Source organism: Pongo abelii, chromosome 4, assembly GCF_028885655.2.
Source record: "Pongo abelii isolate AG06213 chromosome 4, NHGRI_mPonAbe1-v2.0_pri, whole genome shotgun sequence".
In the NCBI taxonomy this organism is placed as follows: Eukaryota; Metazoa; Chordata; class Mammalia; order Primates; family Hominidae; genus Pongo; species Pongo abelii.
The window spans coordinates 94,250,051-94,271,395 of record NC_071989.2 but is presented as its reverse complement, the minus strand read 5'-3'; the positions used below and the strand labels follow the sequence as shown (position 1 = coordinate 94,271,395).

Genomic DNA, 21,345 nt, shown 5'->3' with positions numbered 1-21,345 from the left:
GAGATTAAGAGCTTATGTGGCATGAACCAGGCCAGAGTTCAAATCCCCTTGTGTCATTTAATAGGTACCACGTCCTTGAGCATATCTGGACACTCTCTTAGATACAGTTTGTTGTTATGTAAAAATAGAGAGAAGGATCCTTTACTTCTCTCATTCTCTTACTCCTTTAACAACCAATGTGCCAGGAAATTCTTGTCAGGAAATCCTATTAGCTCTACCTTCAAAATAACTAATGGCTAAATTTATGCATCAACTTGACTAGTCCATGTAATGCCCAGATATTTGGTTAAGCATGATTCCGGGGTGTGTCTGTGAGGGTGTTTCTGGAAGAGATTAACATTTGAATCAGTAGACTAAGTAAAGCATATTTTCTCCCCAACATGAGTGGAACTCATCCAGCCTGCTGTAGGCCTGAATAGAATAATAGGCTACGAAAAAATTCTTTCTTTCTGCCTGTTTTTGAGCTAGGATGTCACTCTTCTCCTGCTTTCAGATTTGGACTTGAACTGAAATTTCACCATCAGCTTTCCTGGTTCTCAGGCCTTCAGACTTAGACTGGAATTATACCATCAGCTTGCCAACTTCAGATCTTGAATTCTCAGCTTCCATAATTACATGAGCCGATGCCTTATGGTCAGTCTCCCCATTCCTCTCCAGATAGATAGACAGATAGATAGATAGATAGATATAGATAGATAGATAGATAGATAGATAGATGATAGGTGGATGTAGATGTCTATCTCCTATTGAGTGTGTTTCTCTAGAGAACCCAGGCTAATACAAAATAAATCCATGTTGGTTCAAGAGCCCATTATCCTTTGTCTGAATACTGAATATGCTTCTCTTTTGCCTTCTGATTTCAATCTTGCTTCCTACTGTCTTGGGTTTTCAATGTTGCAGCCACAATAAACCTTTTAAAATTTAAGTTAGATTGCAAATTTTAAGATCTGTCCTTCCTTTCCTCTAAAGTCTCCACTGATTCCCCTTCTCATTCAGAGTAAAAGCCAAGGTCCTTACAAAGGCTTACAAGGCTCAACTTTATCCAGCCCCCAGTGACCTATCTCTTACTAGGCTGTATCTCATTGGTATACTCTAGCTACTCTTCTTTAAGCCTGATAGAAAAAACTCTGCCTTAGAAACACTCTTTTCTCAGATTTCTCAAGTTTTTGCTTGAATATTAACTTCTCAATAAAGCCTTCATTTCTACTGCAACCTCAACTGGGCACGGTGATTCATGCCAAGATCATGCCACTGCACTCCAGCCTGGGCAACAGAGCAAAACTCTCTCTCTCTCTCTCTCTCTCTCTATATATATATATATATGTATATATATATATATATGTATATATATATGTATATATATATATGTATATATATATGTATATATATGTATATATATATGTATATATATGTATATATATATGTATATATATATATATGTATATATATATGTATATATGTATATGTATATATATATGTATATATGTATATATGTATATATACTTTGTATAACCCACCCTTTTCCCTATCTATGAGCTCAAATTCTTCACATGCCTTAAGACATGAATTCCAAAATATTGTTTCAGATACACTAGGCTTCCAGCCCCTGACCCCATTCCTCCCATTGCCCTTTTTCAGCCTCTTTTCCAGTACTTACAGCATCTTAATTTGTACTCAATTTATGTGCATAAGCATCTATATTTTCCTGAGATTCTGCACACCTGAAAGATGGGGAATACTTACTTCTTTTAGTGTTTCTCTCAAAGGCCACTACAGTACCTTAAACATAGGAGTTAAATAGATATTGAGTGAAATGAATATATGTCTTTGTCAAACAACTCCTTGGGAAGAGCACATAGAGTTTCTGGACTGACAGTTACTGCATTGATGGAGTACTGACATCCTATGTACCTATGTAAATGGGGCTGCCTTCAACTTTAGAGATCAGCATTCATCTTATTAAATATTAAAATGAGCTATCTGTACTTTTTTTACCGTCATTTGATTAACTGCACTATAAAGTTATTTTATAATGTCAGAGAAAGTGTGAAATATTCAAGACATCACAAGACTACCACAGGTCTTAGAATACAGAGGCATTTAGATTTTAAGACCAGAACTAAATTAACTATGGAGATAGAGTAGTGAAAGCACTTTTCACATTGGCTGGCCCCTTGAAGAATTTTCTACTCTTTCTTTCACTGAGTCACTATATAAAAATCCAGTGTTGCATTTTGCACATGTACACAATATAACAGAATTCCTAAAGAATCTAGTGAAGTACACAAGTGTAACAAGCCCATTGTTGAAACAGGACAATTAGGGACAACAGGACACACGATTTTTCTGCATTTTATTTTCAAATATCTCTTAAACTGAATAATGTTCTAAACCTGATTGAACCTTCATATTCCCATTCTCAGATTACTTGTTTCTGGTTATTCTTCTCCACAGTTTCTCTTCTTACCAGGTCATCAGGCAGGTAGTTGCAAATATAATATTGCTCTTGTCATTCATATGCTAAGAATTGTAAAGGGCTGTAGTCCACCATCAATTCTAGACTTTAAGTTGTCACATAAACAACTCACCCATCCCACTCCCACCCAGGACCTTTCTTCTTTGCCACACACATGTTTACCAAGTCTCCTCTGAGGGTACTTAATAAGCCAAGGACTTCTTCATACTTCACAAATCTTAGCTATTTTCTTATCTTGAACTGTGTTCATACTCTCCCCTTTGGTTGGCATGCTCGTCCATTGAATTAGCCTCCACAGACATTTATCAAGTACTTACTATTTCCCAGAAACTGTGTTAGGTAGTAGACACAAAATGTAAATATGTCACAGTTGCCTTCAAGGATACTTCATCATTCTTTTAATCTTTATTTGTCAGTTTTTTTCTTTTGTCTTTTCTTTAACCCTACTTAAGATACTCTGAGACAAAAAATTTTCACCTCACCTGATAATGCTTATTCTTTTACTCCATACATCTTCTTATTCCATTTTCCACAATTTTTTAATTATACTACGTCATCTCTAATTTCTTAGGTCAGGTTTTCTCTGGGAAATGCTATGACTGTGCTTGAACTGATACGAATATTCACATATCCTAAAATAACATCATTTACTAGCATATACCCAAAGCATCATCTCTATATTCTGAAACTTTTATATAATAAATATATATAATATGAATTTCTAGAAAAGACTACAATAACCTATGGTGAAAATCATAACATTTGTTGCTTCTGGAAGTTGGGGACAGGGATTGACTGGCAAAGTACATGAGAGAACTTTAAAGATTAAGGTAATGTTCTGCATTTTAATAGGCATTTGCATTATACAGATACATACATTTGTCTAAACTCATTGAACAATTATGATTTTGTGCATTTCGTTGTATGCACATTTTACCTTTCTCTGTCTTTGATTTGTATTTATTTCTTAGGTGTTATATACCTTTCTTCCAGTTCCTTTATTAAACTTTTAGGCAAATCTATCCTTAGGCATCTTACAATTTAAAAGATTACTGTGTTTTTCATGTATTTTTTCTCCCCGTTTGGTCAACTCTTGTTTCCCATCACTTCCCCATTCTGTTCCTGTTCTAAATTTTTGAATTTCTAATTTACAGTGTTTTTTCTCCCCTAATATTTGCAAATGGTTGTTTGAAGTTAATTCAGATTGGGTTGTGTTAGGGATTTTTTCTGCTTCATGAATGGTATTTATTAGGGGCAGAATTTTCATCAGCTGAAATAAAATGTTATGCTTCTAAATTTCTACTTTCTTCTTACAATAACTTTATGTGACTGTCATCTGTCATATTTTTGCTTTTTTATGTGCTAATATGATTATTATTAACCTTTGAGAATTTGAGGAAGATAACTAGGTTTTTTTGTTCAAAGGTATTTCACTTGATATGGTGAAATATTATGGTTTCTTTAACCAATGTACTTGTTTTGTTGGGAAAAACTTGGTGTCTTCTGATTTTGTGACCCTCTTTTTGTTTTAACAGGAATATTCATTTCCCCCTTTTGCTTCCTTTTTCTTCTTTTACCTCTAAGGCACCAAGGGCACCATCTTCTTGACACTTGTATTTACTTGGAAGTGGTGCCATTCTGAATCTCCTGCCTTGGGCTCCATTGATTTTCAAGTCCCTGTCTTTCAATTCCCCATCAGTCACCTACAAGAGCTCAAACTAACTCTCAGTATTTTCTTTCCCTGAGTGGCACTTGGTTTGTGTAATTTTATCTGTATTTTATCATCCCCATTCTCCCTGCCCTACATCCCTCATCTATATTCCCATCTTGCCCTCATCTCTGCTTGTCTCCCATTGGGTGCAGGCTCTAGATACAATTTTGCTGGTCTCAAGTGTTTATTTTCCTATTGATAGGTAATTTAAAATGTATTTCCTAGCTACAATAAAGGTATAGGTTATGAGTGAATTTTCTTTTCCTGACAATCAGTATGATTTTTTTTGGAGGATGTGAAGGGAGATTTAGATTTAAAATAAGTCCATTTTTTTTCCATGAAAACATGGAAATATTTAGAATTCCTTTTCTAAAATCCAGATAATTTACATTAAATCCCACAATGAAAAACATTGCAAGCCATAGTCTTGCTGTAAGCTCATCGTACTCTGCATCCAAAAGTAATGGATTTCAGAGCTGTGTAATTCAGAACTATTTCCCCAAAGCGCAGACTCTTAGTAAAAGGCAACATTTGGGAATTTCAGACCATCTTGTTGTATAATTGGTAATGAAATAATGGTACCAAGATTAAGCAGAATTAGTTATGCTATACTGAGTGTATACAACCCACTTAGTCAATTTTTGGTGTTGGTAAAATCCACAATTTCCCAAAACAGGTATATATATATATATATGGGTGAAAGGAACTCTACGGGTGGTCCAGTAACTGAAAAGGGAAACTATGACCACTGAACCATCAGAAATTACCATCTGATAGGTTTTAAAAAAAGTAAAATATCAGTAATTTCATATGGTTCAACTTAGTATATATTCTGTGTGGGGAAAATAAGAAATCACTTTTAAACAATTGTTTTGGTAGTTAGTATGAGGGCTGGAGCGTGAATAAAGATTTCCCACTAGGCAGTTTCATAGATGGTATAAAATCCCTCTCACAACATAATGAATGAGAAATTTTTTTGATAATACTAAGCTAATTAGGGTTAAGATGTAACCCTGATAAATTTATCAATATATGGGTACTTCACAATCACCTCCTGGTCCTCCTTAGAGAGGGATGCATCAAGTAGAGAACTTCCTAGACTGGTTTTTAATGCTTTTAAACTTGAAGATGCCATTAAATCTGATTAGTATTCTTCCACGCCTTCATCTATCTAAATATATTTGTTGAAAGCTTAATATTTACTAAGCATAGTACTATGTTTTGGAATCCAGCAAAAAAAAACACACAAAGCTTATTCTAAAAAATACAGATCCCTATTCAACTCATAATAATTATGCTATCCACCTTTTGTTAGAGCTGGGAAAATTTGGGGGGAGGAGTGAATTTTAGTAGGAATAATCTGAAAAATTCAAAGTTGAGATGACTGTACAGGAATGTAACACAGAGCTCTACTGTTTTACAATGATAAAGAGGTACTGAACAGGAAAGCACGAGGGCTCTGGCATGATGCTGTGTCCCTCTGGAAGAAGAGACTCATTTTCCAATTTTTACAAAAGTATACAAAGGGTAAATAGAGTCCATGAAAATGAGAGATAAGGTGGGAATGGCTAGTAGGTAGTTGCTCAAAACTGCATCTGAAAACCACTTTGAAAGCCCAAGATGATTCATCTCCATCATTCTGGCCCCTATCCATGCATGAAAAGTGCTGAAAAGAGATCTTACCACCTCTGAGTCAGGCTTTTGTGTGGTATCCACATTTGTAATTGTAGATACAATTCACTTTAATTGGGAAGAGTCCTTAAAAGATCATCTAGTTGACACAATTCTGTGACTGAAGAATCAGAGAAGTAGAGAAGTGATACTTTTCAAGGACATATGAAGCGCTTAAGTATTCTGAAGGTAGGACAACTTTTACTGCAGTAACTAATGATCCCCAAACCCCAAATGCTTAAAACAATGAAAATTTCTTCCTCACTCTATACATCTGACATGGGGCTACACTTAGAGAGTCTTTCAGGAAACTAGGCTGATGGAGGCTATATCCCTGTAGGAGGAAGAAGGGAAGTTGGTGAAGGGTATACTGCCTTTTAGAGCTTTCGTGTAGAGGTAATGCATATAACTTCTCAGTTTTTTATTGTCAAAGCAAAGGGGTTAGAGTTTGATCCTATGTGTACAGAAATAGAGCTGTCATATTTATGAAAAGCCTTAATGACTACTATACCAGGTTAAGGAAGGAAATGTGGGTACCACACAAATCAACTATACAATTTTTGAATTATATACTCAGTAAAAAATCGTCACTGTATTAAGATATATGGAAAGTGGCTATCTTCCCTCTGGGTTATAACGTTACGATAGCTATGATAACAAAACACCATTTGATAATAGATGAAGTTTTTCAAAAGGTTTTGATGTGGGCAGAGTACAAATCATATAAAAGCTCATATTATTATTTTCTATTGAAAGGAGACAGAAAGAAAAAGCATAAACAGTATTTCTCCTCTATTCTATATAGCTTACTCTAAAGACCTATGCTGTGATCTTTATTTATTGAAAACACTAAAATGAAGGCTTATTACATTTTATGGCATTCCAGTCCATCTTTTTAGTATAGTATATAGAATAACTGCAGCAGACAGTGTCTTTTGCATAGTCAATAGCCACTTTCTCTTCCCTTTCTGGTAGAATCCTGACTTGTTTCAGTATCTCCTCTGCCCACATAAGACTTGTGAGAAAATGCTAATTGTTCAAATTTAATCATTGTCATGCTATTCCCTTGCCCGTGTTATATTCAGAAGTGAATTTATCACTTTTCTGGACAGTGACTAATGAGGGATAGTCTGAAGGAAAGCTTTCTTCACTTTGAAAAATAACAAAGACAGTAATTTTTCTTGCTGGATATTGTCAAGACTGTATGGGATAACTGGAACTGTAGCAGCCATCTTATGAGAATGAAAGAAATGGTTTAGAAAACACAGGCTGAGGAACTTGGAGGGCCCTAAAATTCCTGAGCTCCATCTTTTGTTACACAAGATTAAAAAAAAAAAAAATTCCCCAGTTCTTTAAGCCAGTGCTTCTTAAAAATGCTGGCTTGAAACAAGATAAAGAGCTATCCCAGAATGTATATCAACACACTTTCCTTCATTAAGGGTTTGTCTGCAAAGAAAAAGAGATATCAGATGGACTAAACAGTGGTGACATAGTTGAGTTACATTTTGGTGCAAATTTAAACTCATTTTTTTTCAACTGGATTATTTCAATACATTCATGTTTGGTGGGATAACCAATTTCCAACTATCCAGGAACAATTCATTTTTATTCATAAAGCATTGAAACATACATTTGGTGCGTAAGAGGCCTAGAATTTGTTTCTAGGTAATTTTTATTCTTGGCTTCAGATTATTGAAAGCATTAATAGAATAGAGTGTTCATGGATCACCAGCTAATTTATGCAGGATGCATGAATAAAGAAGCCTCTCTGGGCTCAGAAAGATCACAAGCTGGTATGAAAGGTAGATAAGGAAATCAGTAATTACAGTATCTGCTGAATTACAAGGCTGTTTACAAGGTGTTAGAGATTTATGTAGAGTGTGTTATGGGTAATGAGGAGAAACCAGGAAGGGACTGGGTTTGGTGGCACATGCCTATAATCCCTCAAAGGAGGAGGGATTGCGGCCAGGAGTATGAGACCAATCTGGGCAATACAGTGAGACTCAGTCTCCTCAAAAAATAAAAAGTATTAGCCAGGGATGGTGACAAGCCCCTGTAGCCCCAACTACTCCAGATGCTGAGGCAGGAGGATCCCCTGGAGGGTGGCAGCCAGCTATGATTGTGCCACTGTACTCCAGCCTGGGTGACAAATCGAGACCCTATCTCTTAAAAAAATAAAATAAAAAGGGGAGACTTTATAGAAAAGGTGGCACCTGAGCTAAATTAAGACATGGTGGTGGTACATAAAACTGTGTGATATGGCTGGGATGAGGCTGAAACTATAGGGAAGTGACCATTGTCATGGTGAGGTGTCTTACAGTGAGTAAAATGATGACTTGCATTTTAGCACTATCATTCTGGCATCACTTTTGAAGACACAGTGTCTGCAGCACAGACCAATCTATTAACTATTGCAGAATTGCTCTGGGATCAACTTTAACGACTTACACAATGCCCATTATACTTCCCCCATCTCACTTGTTTCAATTAAGCACTCCACACCAGAAGCTTAAGGAAATTTGCCTCAATTTAGGTGTATTTTCTTTTCTTTTTTTTTTTTAAGACAGTCTTGCTCTGTTGGCCAGGCTGGAGTGCAGTGGTGTGATCTCGGGTCACTGCAACCTCCGCCTCCCGGGTTCTAGCAATTCTCCTGTCTCGGCCTCCTGAGTAGCTGGGATTACAGGCATCCACCACCACACCCAACTAATTTTTTGTATTTTTAGTAGAGATGGGGTTTTACCATTATCAGCCAGGCTGGTCTCGAACTTCTGACCTCGTGATTCACCCACCTCGGCCTCCGAGTGCTGGGATTACAGGTGTGAGCCACTGCGCTGGGCCTCTATTTTCATTTTTAATCTTCACAACTACACTAAATTAGATAAAGGTGAGGTACAGATTGTTGAAGACGAATGTATCAACCCTGGCTTTGAATCCAGCCAAGTCTTAGTTCTGAGCCCACATTCTTAACCTCTATGGTCTCTGCAGCAAAACCTAAGACATTTTGAGTTACTTCCTTCATTGTGGCCATGACTTAATTATGGAAATAATGATAGTGACTTCTCTTTAAAAACAAACCCTGGATTCTAACCAAAATTCCTATTCCGGTATTCTAGTGAGTTAGGGAAGCATCTGCAAAAGGTACAAACTTTTTACTTGGTCCTGATTGGTTTCACATGGGCATTTGTGGGTTCATCCAGTGTAATTTTTTTTTTCCAAGAATCTGGACTTTTATGGAGACCTCCTGGTTTTAAATATTGGCTTGAATTTTAAAAAACCAGTTTAGGGAAATAGAAAACTAAACTACTGTTATGGTTAATTTTGTGTCAACTTGGCAAGGACACAGTGCTCAAATATTTGGATCAACAATCCTCTAGATATTTCTGTGAAGGTGTTTCTTGAATTATCATGAGTTTACCATTTAAGTCAGTGGACTTGGAGTAAAGCTGATCCTCCTTAGAATGTGGCTAAGCTTCTTGAATTCATTGAAGATCTTAATGAACAAAGACTGACCTCCCGCAAGGAGGAATTCTGCCAGCCACTGCCTTTGCTGAGTCTCCAGCCCGCCAGCATACCCATATTTTCAACCCACCAAGCCTCCAGAATCGGATGAGACAATTTTAATTTTTTCTACGTGCATCCTCTTGATCTGTTTGTCTAGAGAACTCTAATACAGAAACTAAGCAGTTATACACCCTCTACCACTTACAATAAACTTACGCACTTACAGCCAGCCTGCTGAAGGCTTTTTATGGGGATGGCACAATCTGTACTATTACAAGACAGGCAGAGGAGGTTTTTTCTCACTCACGTATATCCCTCAAATACTTTTCTAGCTAGACCTAGCAACCCATAACTGTTACTATTGATTCCTAATATATTTTAACATCCTCTCCAAAAAATTCACATTCATTTAGGACTTGTGAGTAGTTTTTATATAACTTACTGGATCTCAAAAACAATCCAATGAGGTAAGCCTTACCATAATTTCCAGGAAAACCAAAATCATCTAACGAACCTTAAACTCTTACTCTTGCTTCTAATTTTTTTTGAGATGGAGTCTCGCTCTGTCGCCCAGGCTGGAGTACAGTGACACGTTCGCAGCTCACTGCAACCTCCACCTCCCGGGTTCAAGTGATTCTCCTGCCTCAGCCTCCTGAGGAGCTGGGACTACAGGCGCGTGCCACCAGGCCCAGCTAGTTTTTCTGTATTTTTAGTAGGGACGGGGTTTCACCATGTTGGCCAGAATGGTCTTGATCTCTTGACCTCGTGATCCGCCCGCCTTGGCCTCCCAAAGTGCTGGGATTACAGGCATGAGCCATCATGCCTGGCCACTTCAACATTTTCCAAAGATAAAAAACCTTTATGTTCCATACAAGGAACTCTCTCAATACAGGATACCTGATTTATCACTGAATAATCAAAAAACAATGACACACAAGTACAGGGGATATATGAACAAAGTCATATAAATTAAGGTTGCACCATAATTAAGTAGTTGTCAGGTGACTGTTTTAGAGCCTAAAGTGAGGCACTAGTCGAGAAACAAAAATATCAAAATGTTAAGTTTTTAGCAAATCAGTAGTTGTCCAGAAGGGCCATATAAGAAATCTAATGATATAGCGGGGAGTGGCCTACACAGCTATTTTCTTCGATGAAAGGATGTAGAACCACTCAGAGCAATTTTTCAAAAATTCAGAAATACACTTTTATGGAAATACTGTTTTTTAAATGTTGGTTTAAAAACAGAGCATCACCCTTTCACCAAAGTCTAGAGGCCAGACTACCAGTTTGGAGTCTGTTTTATAGAATTTTAACATCAGTGGTATTCCAACAGTGAACAGAGGAAAATACTCAGTAGCTAGTTACTGTCCCACATCTTATACAAAGTCCTAAAATGTAATGACCTCATTACATTGTAAATGGCAAGCAGCATTTCACTACTTACAAAATAAATTCGATTCACATATACAATTACTAATCAGAACTACCTTTTATCCCATTTCTGCTAGGCTATATGATAGTCAAAGCACCAGAATAAATTGGGAGTACTTCCTATACTACAAATTTCATGGTATTATATTCCATTTCAAACATTCTTTTATTCACTCTAAATAAGACTAATACTGGTCACCAGAACACTTACTGAGGCAAACACTTCTGTTTTAGGTTACAGACCTAGAGGAAAAAAAAAAAATGAAGCTCCTAAATATCTGATTAACCACAACTTCAATCTGAATAAACTAATAGTTTTCCTGATGATTAATCAATCATGGGAAAAAAAATTTACTATGTCAAAGGAAAGGGCAAGAGCAAAAGTATTTTTTCCTCCAAGTTAACGACAAAAAAAAAAAAATCATAGAAATAAACCTAAGATCGATTTGTATTTCCCTTTTATTATATAAATTACCAACAAAACCCTGACCCGCGAATCAAAAATTTAATATAACCTCAGTTTAACACCATTAAATAAGCTAAATCACAGAGAGTAATACTGGAATGTTACCCAAATAATAAAGTCGGCAAATGGCCAATTATTACATTCCCTATTTCAAAAAAGAGGCATTAAGCATTCACGTCATAAGTTTATTGACAAACATATCTAGTATGGCATATGACTTCTAGTTTGATCCACTTCAGGCTGCACCTCTTAAAATGCTCTTCATATCTGCAAAATAAAAACAGAAATTAATGGCATTTTAAAAATCCCATTCATTTAATAGAAATCATGTAGTTTCATGAAAATATTTTCTATCAGTTTGAGTAGTACATCAGAAAGCGTTTACAGTATCATGAATTCATTCATACTGATTTGCTTCATCACATGCACCGAAATCTTTCCACATTAGTAGCTTGGATAAGTTATTCCCCCTCTAAACTATGACATTCTTTCCAATCATCCCAGTGTTCTATAGTATTACTCTGAGAAACTCTGATGACAATTAAGATAAATAAATATTTTATCCACATACAGGAAATCTGCTAACCTTCCAACATGAACGACTCCTTTGAGCATATATTAACATATCCCCTTGAGACAAGGCTTCTCAACCTCAGCACCACTGGTAATTTTGCCCCCAAGTTGCAATGATCAAAAATGTCTCACATTGCCAAATGCCCCATTGTGTTGTAAAATCATTCTCATTTAAGAACCACTGCCTTAATGAGGAAAGTATATTCAAAAGTTTGAGTTTCCCAACATGGCTGAGTTGGTGAGGTACAGATTTACAATTACATAATTATCTGGGACTTATACATCAAGGAGCACTAGAAGGGTTTTCTTTATCTTCACGGATTTTTCACAACTTAAACAAGTACTGTAAGCCAATTTAAAAACTGGGAGCACAGTGACCACTTTCTAAAAGAAATGGAAATGTTTATAGTGTTTTAGAAGACACATTCTCAGCCAGTGTTCTAGTAACAGCGTTCAAGATAGAGTAACATTAATCGGTTTATCAGAGTTTTACCTGGTTAAAAGTGTGAGCTCTGCAACAAGAAACTGCCTGGGCAAGTGTCCTGGTCCACAATTATACTAGTTATGAGATCTTGAACAACTTAACATCTTTGTGTCTCAGATGGGGTTACTATCATCCGCCTCACAAGCTTGCTAGAGAACATGAGATATCGATGTAAAGTGTATCTGATAATCAGTAGTATTCAATAAACACTGGCCATTATTGAAATATTTTTATATAGGTTTACAACTAGTCTCCACCAATGCCACATCTACACATAACCTCAGGAATCAGCCCTACACAACAATGTATTTGTGTGTGTGTTCTGGGTGAGGGGGAAGAGGCTACTTAATAAAAAGGCCTGCTTTAAGATGATTAGAAATCCATTAACTACCTGTTAAATGGAGGAACTGAAACATCCTTATGTTTTAAGCAGTTGGTGTCTTACTATAAGAAAGGGTGTAGCAAATGCAGATCCAAAGTACAAACACATCTTAGCTAGTAAGGACCACTTGTTTTCCACTGAAAACGGCAAATTCTGTTGGAAAAAAAGAGAAAAAGTAATCGAAATAGAACCTCAAATCATCTGCTTAATAATCAAAATACAAGTATACCGGAAATGCTAGTTATATTTCTTTTACATCAGGTTACATATGCCATAAATCATAACATCTTTTTAAACATTTATCTTTCAAATCCTATGACCTTCATCACAAAACACTACAAGGTAAGAAATAATCTGGCTTTATTGAGCACTAGGCAATGAATGGTCTTAAGGACTCAAACGTCAAATAGTGAAAAGTTTCTTATTTTAGAAAATCGAAAAAACTACTGTCCTAAGTAGTCACCTTAGAAGATACATGGCAATGTTAAGTGCAATACAGTTTTTTCTTTTTTTTTTTTTTTGAGACGGAGTCCCGCTCTGTCGCCCAGGCTGGAGTGCAGTGGCCCGATCTCGGCTCACTGCAACCTCCACCTCCCAGGTTCAAGCGGTTCTCCTGCCTCAGCCTCCCGAGTAGCTGGGATTAGAGGCACACACCACCACGTCCGGCTAATTTTTTTGTACTTTTTAGTAGAGACAGGGTTTCGCCATGCTGCCCAGGCTGGTCTGGAACTCCTGACCTCAGGTGATCCGTCCGCCTCAGCCTCCCGATTACGGGCGTGCGCCACCGCACTCTGCCCACAGTTTTTTTGTTTGTTTGTTTTCATTACCAAGCACCTTCTCTGCCCTTTATGACTAGGCCTGGTGTGACCCTCCGAGATTGTTACTGCTATGTGGTTTAAGTTATTTACAGCTGAGGCCAAACCCAGCCTTAACTGAGGTGAAGGGTTAATACTTCTAACTTAGCCAGCTAGTTTAAAAAGCCTGTTCCATAACCAGAGGCCCTGATTTCCTCATGATTTTCCAATGACCTTCATTTCGGGTCCGATAGCCATGGCCTCCGGGAGCCATCCCAGGGCTTTCTGCGGGGGGGGGGGGAGGGGCGTCAAGCGGCAGATGGAGCAGGGCTTCCGGATCTACCTGCCCATTCCTTTAGCGGCTACGCGCTAGGATGCCCAGCTTCCACACTGGTCTCTGGGGTAAGTGGAATGCTAGTCTGCGTCTCAGCCTGGTTTCTGGCTGTCATCTCCCTTGCCACAGCCCGGGGGCAGCCTTGCAGGTGCGCGAGTCACAGCCAAGCGCCCCCTCCCCCAACGAAGCCGTGCCCCTTACACACTAACCTTCCCAGGGCCCTCCTCATAGTGGCTCCTACGGACCACAGAGGTTGTGAACCTCCGGATGCTCTGGCCCAACATAGCGCTGCTGGAAGCTCTGCGAAAGGCGCAGAGACCGAGGACGGATGAAATGGCGGCACCTCACCAAGACCGTTTTCTCACGACCTTGTTCCCCGGTAGGCAAGGACTGAAAGGAAAGATGGGAAATGGGGCGGAGCCTTGAGGAAACGCGAAAAAGCGGAGATCGCCATGGATTGTGGGAATTGTAGTTCAGGCCATTGCGGCGCCTTATCAACCCCCGAGGATTGTGGAAAATGTAGTTTCGCGCCAGGCTTAGGTCTGGGATTCCTGGGGCCTGTTACCGGAAACGGTTTTATTGAATTGAGTAAAGCAGTTTCGCCCCATGTACTCTAGTCTATTGAAAAGGACAATAAACCCATCCCTTTTCTTTCTTTTTTTTTTTTTTTAATAAAGTATATGCTAGGTGTCAATGATTTCGAGGACTTTTGCCAATGCTGAGAGATGTGTGCTAATGATCCTAGCTGAAGAAACAAAGCATAAACACAAGTAATCAAACAACATGCAGCACAAAGGACTTCAGAGAGAAAACTGAAGTGCTAAGGGAATGATCACTAAAGATAAAGGGAATCGAATGAACAGAAGGAAGAACAAAGGGCAGGGAAAACTCAAGTCTGGTATGAGTACAGCATGTGTGAGGAGTAGAATGGAAAAGTGGCCTCTGACACCTGGAGCTAGCCTGGACTAGGAACTGGTGTCCACCTGATGAATGTACACAATTTCAGCAAGCATTAGCATCCAACAAGATCACTCTGACAGTGTTCATCAAGAAAAGAATATGATCACTGTGTAGTCATATCTGAACAGAGATAAAACATTGTCCAAGCCACAAAAATGATGGAACATCACCCTATCTGGTTTAATTTGATGACTTCTGCGTCTTTACCAATTACAATCTTAGCCTTGATCTAGCCTTTCTTCCTCCTAAGATTTAGTAAGATAGCCAATATTAGGGGAAAAAAATCCCAAATCCAATAAACATTTTCTAATATTTTACAGAGAACCCTCAAACATCATAGTTTCTCACAGTATATGGTCTCTCTTATTGCAATGAATAATAAACCCCGTTTGTCAATTACATGTGTGCTTCTGGTGGTCCTTAACCAGAAGGTATCGAGAAGAAACCAGTGATAAATGAACCTGGGAAAGTGGTGTTAGGTTAGATTGTGAAAGGCCTTGGTAACCTGTTATGTTATTCATCTGTTGGGGAGTGTATATTGCCTCACGTGTCTCATTGATAGAGCATTAGGAAACAATTCAAATGAGACCTAAGGTTTGCTTTGAAAAGGGCATAACATATATGCTTTATTTCATCTTTTTTTTTTTTTTTCAGTTTTTGGAAAAGAACAACCATGCCCCCCACCCCCCAAAAAAAAACACTTAAATTAATATTTTGTTTCAACAAGTAGCTTCTTTTTGAGTAGGGGTTCATTAAATGCATCATAACTGGTGTCCTATACCACCTAATTTATAGAAGTTATGTGACATTCCATTTTTTTTAACATTCCATTCACTGCCTTTACATATTAAAGAATTCTGATTTAACTATAATTGAGAAACTTTTTCGCACTTGATATTTCTGGATTACACTTTTCAATCTAGTGTAAGTAATGTTATCTGTGGATTTGGTTCATTGTTGCTTCTAATTCACATTAATTGAGCCTCCATTGGGTATCTGGCTTTGAGTTAACTCTTTAGGGACCTGCAGGCCAGAGATTCCAGAATATGGTTTCAGAACTGTCTGCCTTCTCATGGGCTTTGTGGTAAGTTAAATACAAAAAAAAAATATGTTTGGCCAGGCGCGGTGGCTCACGCCTGTAATCCCAGCACTTTGGGAGGCCAAGGCAGGCAGATCACGAGGTCAGGAGATCGAGACCATCCTGGCTAACACGGTGAAACCCCGTCTCTACTAAAAATACAAAAAATTAGCCGGGTGTGGTGGCGGGCACGTGTAGTCCCAGCTACTTGGGAGGCTGGGGCAGGAGAATGGTGTGAACCCGGGAGGCAGAGCGTGCAGAGAGCCGAGATCACACCACTGCACTCCAGCCTGGGTGACAGAGTGAGACTCCGTCTCAAAAAAAAAAAAAAGTTTATACCTATGTAAATATGGGGGAGGGTGGTGGTTACACTCAAGTGCCAGGCATGTGAGTGAAGCTATCTTGGACCCTTCAGCCCAGCCCCGCCCTCAGCTGAATATTGCTGAGTGACCACAGTCACTGCTATGTAGAGCAGAGTCGTCTAGTTGACTCCTACCCAAAATGTTGTTCTAGAGATTTGTGTGGTATAATAAAATGGTTGTTTTTTCAAGTCATTAAGTTTGGGGTAGTTTTTTATGGAGCAACAAAGAGAGAACTAGAAGTAACACAGCTGCTCTATTTAAGGAAATTAGCCTTTCTTCTAGATGCCATGAGGAAAACAGTTTCTCATTACCAATCTGTAGATGAGAATTTGGCTGTATCATGTAAAATATTATCTTTGCTTCAAATATATCTTTCTCTGGAGTCATGTTTCTGTGATAGTTCTTCAGCTATAATGAAGATGGATGTGCCAAACATGCCAAAACATTGAAAGTGTGGGAGGTAGAGTGGTTCCATTTGAAGGTGATGTAGCAGCTGGCATATTCTAGAGAATGCTAGACACTCAGAAATGGACTTTGCAGCTTTTTGATGCTCCTGATGAGTTAGGAGGTAAATTGAAGTGGGATTCAAAGTGGCTGAGATCACTTATTCTTGGCAGATTACTGACTTTTGTATTAATGGCTAGATACCACCTATAGAGCACACTCTTGATAATTATTTCAAAAGATTTTCTAAAGAATATTTTTGTCAATAAGCCAAACTGAGCACAAAATAAAATTTTATACTAGTTGCTATATGGTTTTTTCTTAATTACTAAGTGGAAAGCAATTAATAAATTAGTTAACTAATGAATGTAGTCTGAGTTTGGGAGTTTTATGCTAATCTTGGTCTCTTTCAAATTCACTAAAGAAGGAAGAAAAAGTTTAAATAAATCTGGCAGTATTCTATTTTTGTGTAGGCATCATAGGAATTTAAAGATGGCCACAATTTTTTGGAAACTCTTTCTATTGAGTGGTGGGGTCTTACATCCCTTTTCTTGACCTTAGTGACCAGATTGACCAATAGAATGCAACAGAGTGACATTCTGAGACTTCTGAGGCTAGCTCATCAAAAGCCTTGCAGCTTCTCTTTAGCAACATGGAATGTTTTCTTGGGAGAAGTCAAATACCACGTGAGAAGTCTAACTATCCAGAGACTTTCGGGACTAAGAGGAAAACCAAACTAACTATATGGAGAAGCCACATTACCGGGGGCAGGGGTTGGGGGTAGGCTATGCGCAGAAGGGGAGAGGGAAGAAGAGGGAAGAAGGACAAGGAGAAGGAGAGGGTAAGTAGGGAGAGGGAGACAGGGAAAGGGACAGACTTACCAGCACCCAGCTATTCTTGCCATCCCAGCCCAGGCATCAGATGTATTTGTACAGGTGCCTTCAGGTGACTTTAGCCACAGTTATATTTGCCTGCAACTTTATGAAGCATGTTAAACAAGAACTGCCCAACTGAGCCCATTAGCCCCCAGAATTGTAAGAGAAAATAGTAAATTGTTTCCTTGAGTCACTAAGTTTTGGGGTAGTTTGTTATACGGGAGTATAAACCTGGAACAGATATGATTTATTTTTTCTTATAGAAGTAGCCTAACAATCTATATTCATGTCATAATAGCTGGCAAGAAAAATGTGAATAATTCTAGAGCAACTTTGGATTCAATATGATACTCTTTCACTATAAAGTACATTTAAAGAGAAATAAGACATTTCATGAATTGATGGGTACAAAATAGAAAATGTCTTTAGAGACATGAGGTTTACTTCAGCATTATATCTTAAAAATAAAATCCAATTATTTTAAGTAGTGAGTAGGGTGTATATCAAAGAATGAGCAATGTAGTTTCTAGATCCACTTGAAGCTTTAGAGACTGAAATTCCATTATATAAAACAGTATATCCAAAAACTAAAGTACAATATTTGTCATTTTCTCAATATTGTATAGAACAGTATATCCAAAAATTAAAGTACAATATTTGTCATTTTTCTCAACAGCTGCTATATTAGATTTTTAAGGACTAGGTTGAAGTTTTTTTAAGAAAATAAATTGTTTAGTGAATAGATTATATGTTTCCATCCTACATTGCAAAACTCAAATTAACAAGTTTCTTTTTAAGTTTTTATAACTTCTCGCTACTGTAGCATTAGAATCAGGGCTCTGTGTTAACATCTATTTGAAATTTTATGTTTGTTGGGGAAAGGGTTGAGGGGGAACCTGGCTTCAGGAAAAGGAGAAAATGAGATTCTTCTGAAGAAATTAGGGTTGTGAAATATTCTGTGAGTCTTCTGAATGATTTATTGATGACTCACTGAAAGAGAAAGTTTTGCAAATAATCCTTACTTACTGATCAAAAAACTATATGTTTAACTCTTTATATTGTTTCTTCTTTGTAAAATGCCCTCACTTCCTTCCTCTTTTTCCTAATGTTGTCTTCAAAATTCTACATCCATGTCACTTTCTCTAAGAAGGCTTCCTAAAACCCTTAAAAGGAATCAATTTATCTTTCCTTTAAGGTCACCTAGAATTTAATTTATAATACTCTTATGTTAGTAATATCATGCATTGTAATTAGTTATGTATGTCTCTATCTCCTTACCATATGCTTATTTTTTAAAAAAGGAAAGGACAGTGTTTTGTCATTTTATCCTCTCACACAGTAAGTACTCAATAAATTTTTGTTTCATGAATAGATGGATATATAATGTATTCAATACAAAGTGGTTCAGTGTTTCTTCAACAAAGTTGTCCCTGGTGCAAAACACATATTTTTTCAGTGGCTCACTGTGTTCTTAACTGTACTTAAACTTTTAAAATTCATTAATAAAAACTGACACCCAGTTCTTACCATAGCCTTTCCATATAAGATCTCATTTAATCTTCATAATAATACAAAGTGGTTCAGTGTTTCTTCAACAAAGTGGTCCCTGGTGCAAAACACATATTTTTTTCAGTGGCTCACTGTGTCCTTAATTCTACTTAAACTTTTAAAATTCATTAATAAAAACTAACATCCAGTTCTTACCATAGACTTTACATATAAGATCTCATTTAATCTTCATAATAATCCTGTGAAGGAACTATTACTATTGTTATGATAACTATTTTATAGAAGAAGCAATTGAGACTAATGAGTCTAAATAACTTGCTTTGAGCATCAACAGCTAATAAGTAGCAAAACTGGAAGTTAAACCAAAGTTCATCTGATTTCAAAGTTTCTGCTCCTAATCATTGCATACCATGGTCTAAATGAATTGCTTGGAAGACATGTTGCTCATATCCTAAGGGAAGCAGGTGAGAGTTCAGTTTATACATGATTATATATGGATTCAATTGTGTATGTGTGTGCATGTGTGTGTGAGATATGGTTTTGCTCTGTCCCCACCCAAATGTCATCTTGAATTGTAATCCCCATAATCCCCACATGTTGTGGGAGGGACCTGGTGGGAGGTAATTGAATCATGGGGGCAGTTTCCCCATCGCTATTCTCCTGATAGTGAGTGAGTTCTCATGAGATCTGATGGTTTTATAAGCATCTGGCATTTCCTTTGCTGCACTTCTCCTCCCTGCTGCCTTGTGAAGAAGGTGCCTTGCTTCTCCTTTGCCTTCCACCATGATTGTAAGTTTCCTGAGGCCTCCTCAGCCATGCTGAACTATGAGTCAATTAAACATCTTTTCTTTAGAAATTAGCCAGTCTCAGGTATGTCTTTACTGGCAGCATAAGAACACACTAATACAGTGTATGTAGGCTCTTCATGACTTAAAGCTTCATCTTCTGCTGCATTACACTGAACAGATCTCTCAGATTGCAGAGAGAATTAGAGTTGGACTGTTCTTCAGGTTCCAGAGACAGCATGGCTGGGTGGTAGAATGGCAGGGCAGACTGCCAGGTCCTGTGATTATTGACTAACACCAGGGCTCTGAACTTGTGCTTCTAACACATCTAAATTGTCTTCTAGGAGACTTGAAGTTATTGGTTTTGCAAACATTAATCAAATCCACCTTTGGAAATATTTTCCTCAGAAAAGTTAAATCTGCCAGGGCTTGAGATTGCAATGGGATAATTGCATGCTGGCTGCCTCATTCTTATCCTCTCTCAGCTACTTAGCTGGCCTGGGGTTGAATCTCTTTTGCAGGGGGATGCTAGACCCTACCACATTTATGGTGCTTTTCTACTACTAGAAGGGAGTGAGAAATTCCTGGATTATCCTTTTGTTATTATTTCTACTTAAAAATTTAGGAGGAGGGAATTCTCCCTAACTCATTCTACGAAGCCAGTATCACCATGATCCAAAGCTAAACAAGGACACAACAAAATAAGAAAACCACACACCAATATCCCTAATGATCATAGATGCAACAATCCACAAAAACATACTAGCAAATGGAATTCAATAGAACATAAAAAAATATAGCAAGATTAAGTGGAATTTATTCCAGAAATTCAAAGATGGTTCAACATATGCAAATCAATAAATGTGATTTACCACATAAACAGAGTTAAAAATAAAAACCACATGATCATCTCAATGCATAAAAAGCGTCTGATACGATTTAGTATCTCTTCAGGATAAAAACTTTTAACAAATTAGGAATAGAAGGACCATACCTCAAAATAATAAAAACCATATATGACAAACCCACAGTTAATATCATCATGAATGAAGAAAAGCTGAAAACATTCCTTCTAAGGTCTAGAAGAAGACAAGAACGCCCCCTTTCTCCACTCTTATTCAACATAGAACTAGCAGTCCTAGCCAGAGCAATCAGAAAAGAGAGAAATGAAAGGCATTTAAATTGGAAAATAAGAAATCAAATTATCTCTGTTTTCTGATGATATAATATTATACCTAGAAAACCCTAAGAAGATTCGTATATTTGATAAATGAGTTCAGTAAAGTTTTAGGATACAAAATCAGCATATAAAAATCAGCAGTGTTTCATATACACCAATAATGATCAAGCCAAGAAGCCAAGAAGTAAATCAAGAACTGAATCTCATTTACAATAGCACTAAGAAGAGTAGAATACATAGGAATATAGTTAATTAAGAAAGTTTCAAATAAAACTATGAAACACTGAAGAAAGACATTGTAGTAGACACAAAAAAGTGGAAACACATCC

General features: G+C 37.5%; 1 protein-coding gene and 1 non-coding gene across 2 annotated transcripts; both read right to left on the bottom strand.

Annotated features, from left to right (window-relative positions):
• Window positions 1-9,460: 9,460 nt before the first annotated feature.
• On the bottom strand, window positions 9,461-14,201 carry COX7C (cytochrome c oxidase subunit VIIc; the record flags this gene model as incomplete). Its single annotated transcript, NM_001133613.1, is given in 3 exon segments — window positions 9,461-11,523; window positions 12,705-12,848; window positions 14,033-14,201. Coding segments are annotated over 2 exon segments (192 nt in total). The 3' UTR covers window positions 9,461-11,523; window positions 12,705-12,731.
• Window positions 11,623-11,685, bottom strand: LOC112133621 (small nucleolar RNA Z39). Its single transcript, XR_002915252.1, has one exon. It is a non-coding gene; the product is annotated as a small nucleolar RNA Z39 (small nucleolar RNA).
• Window positions 14,202-21,345: the final 7,144 nt, after the last annotated feature.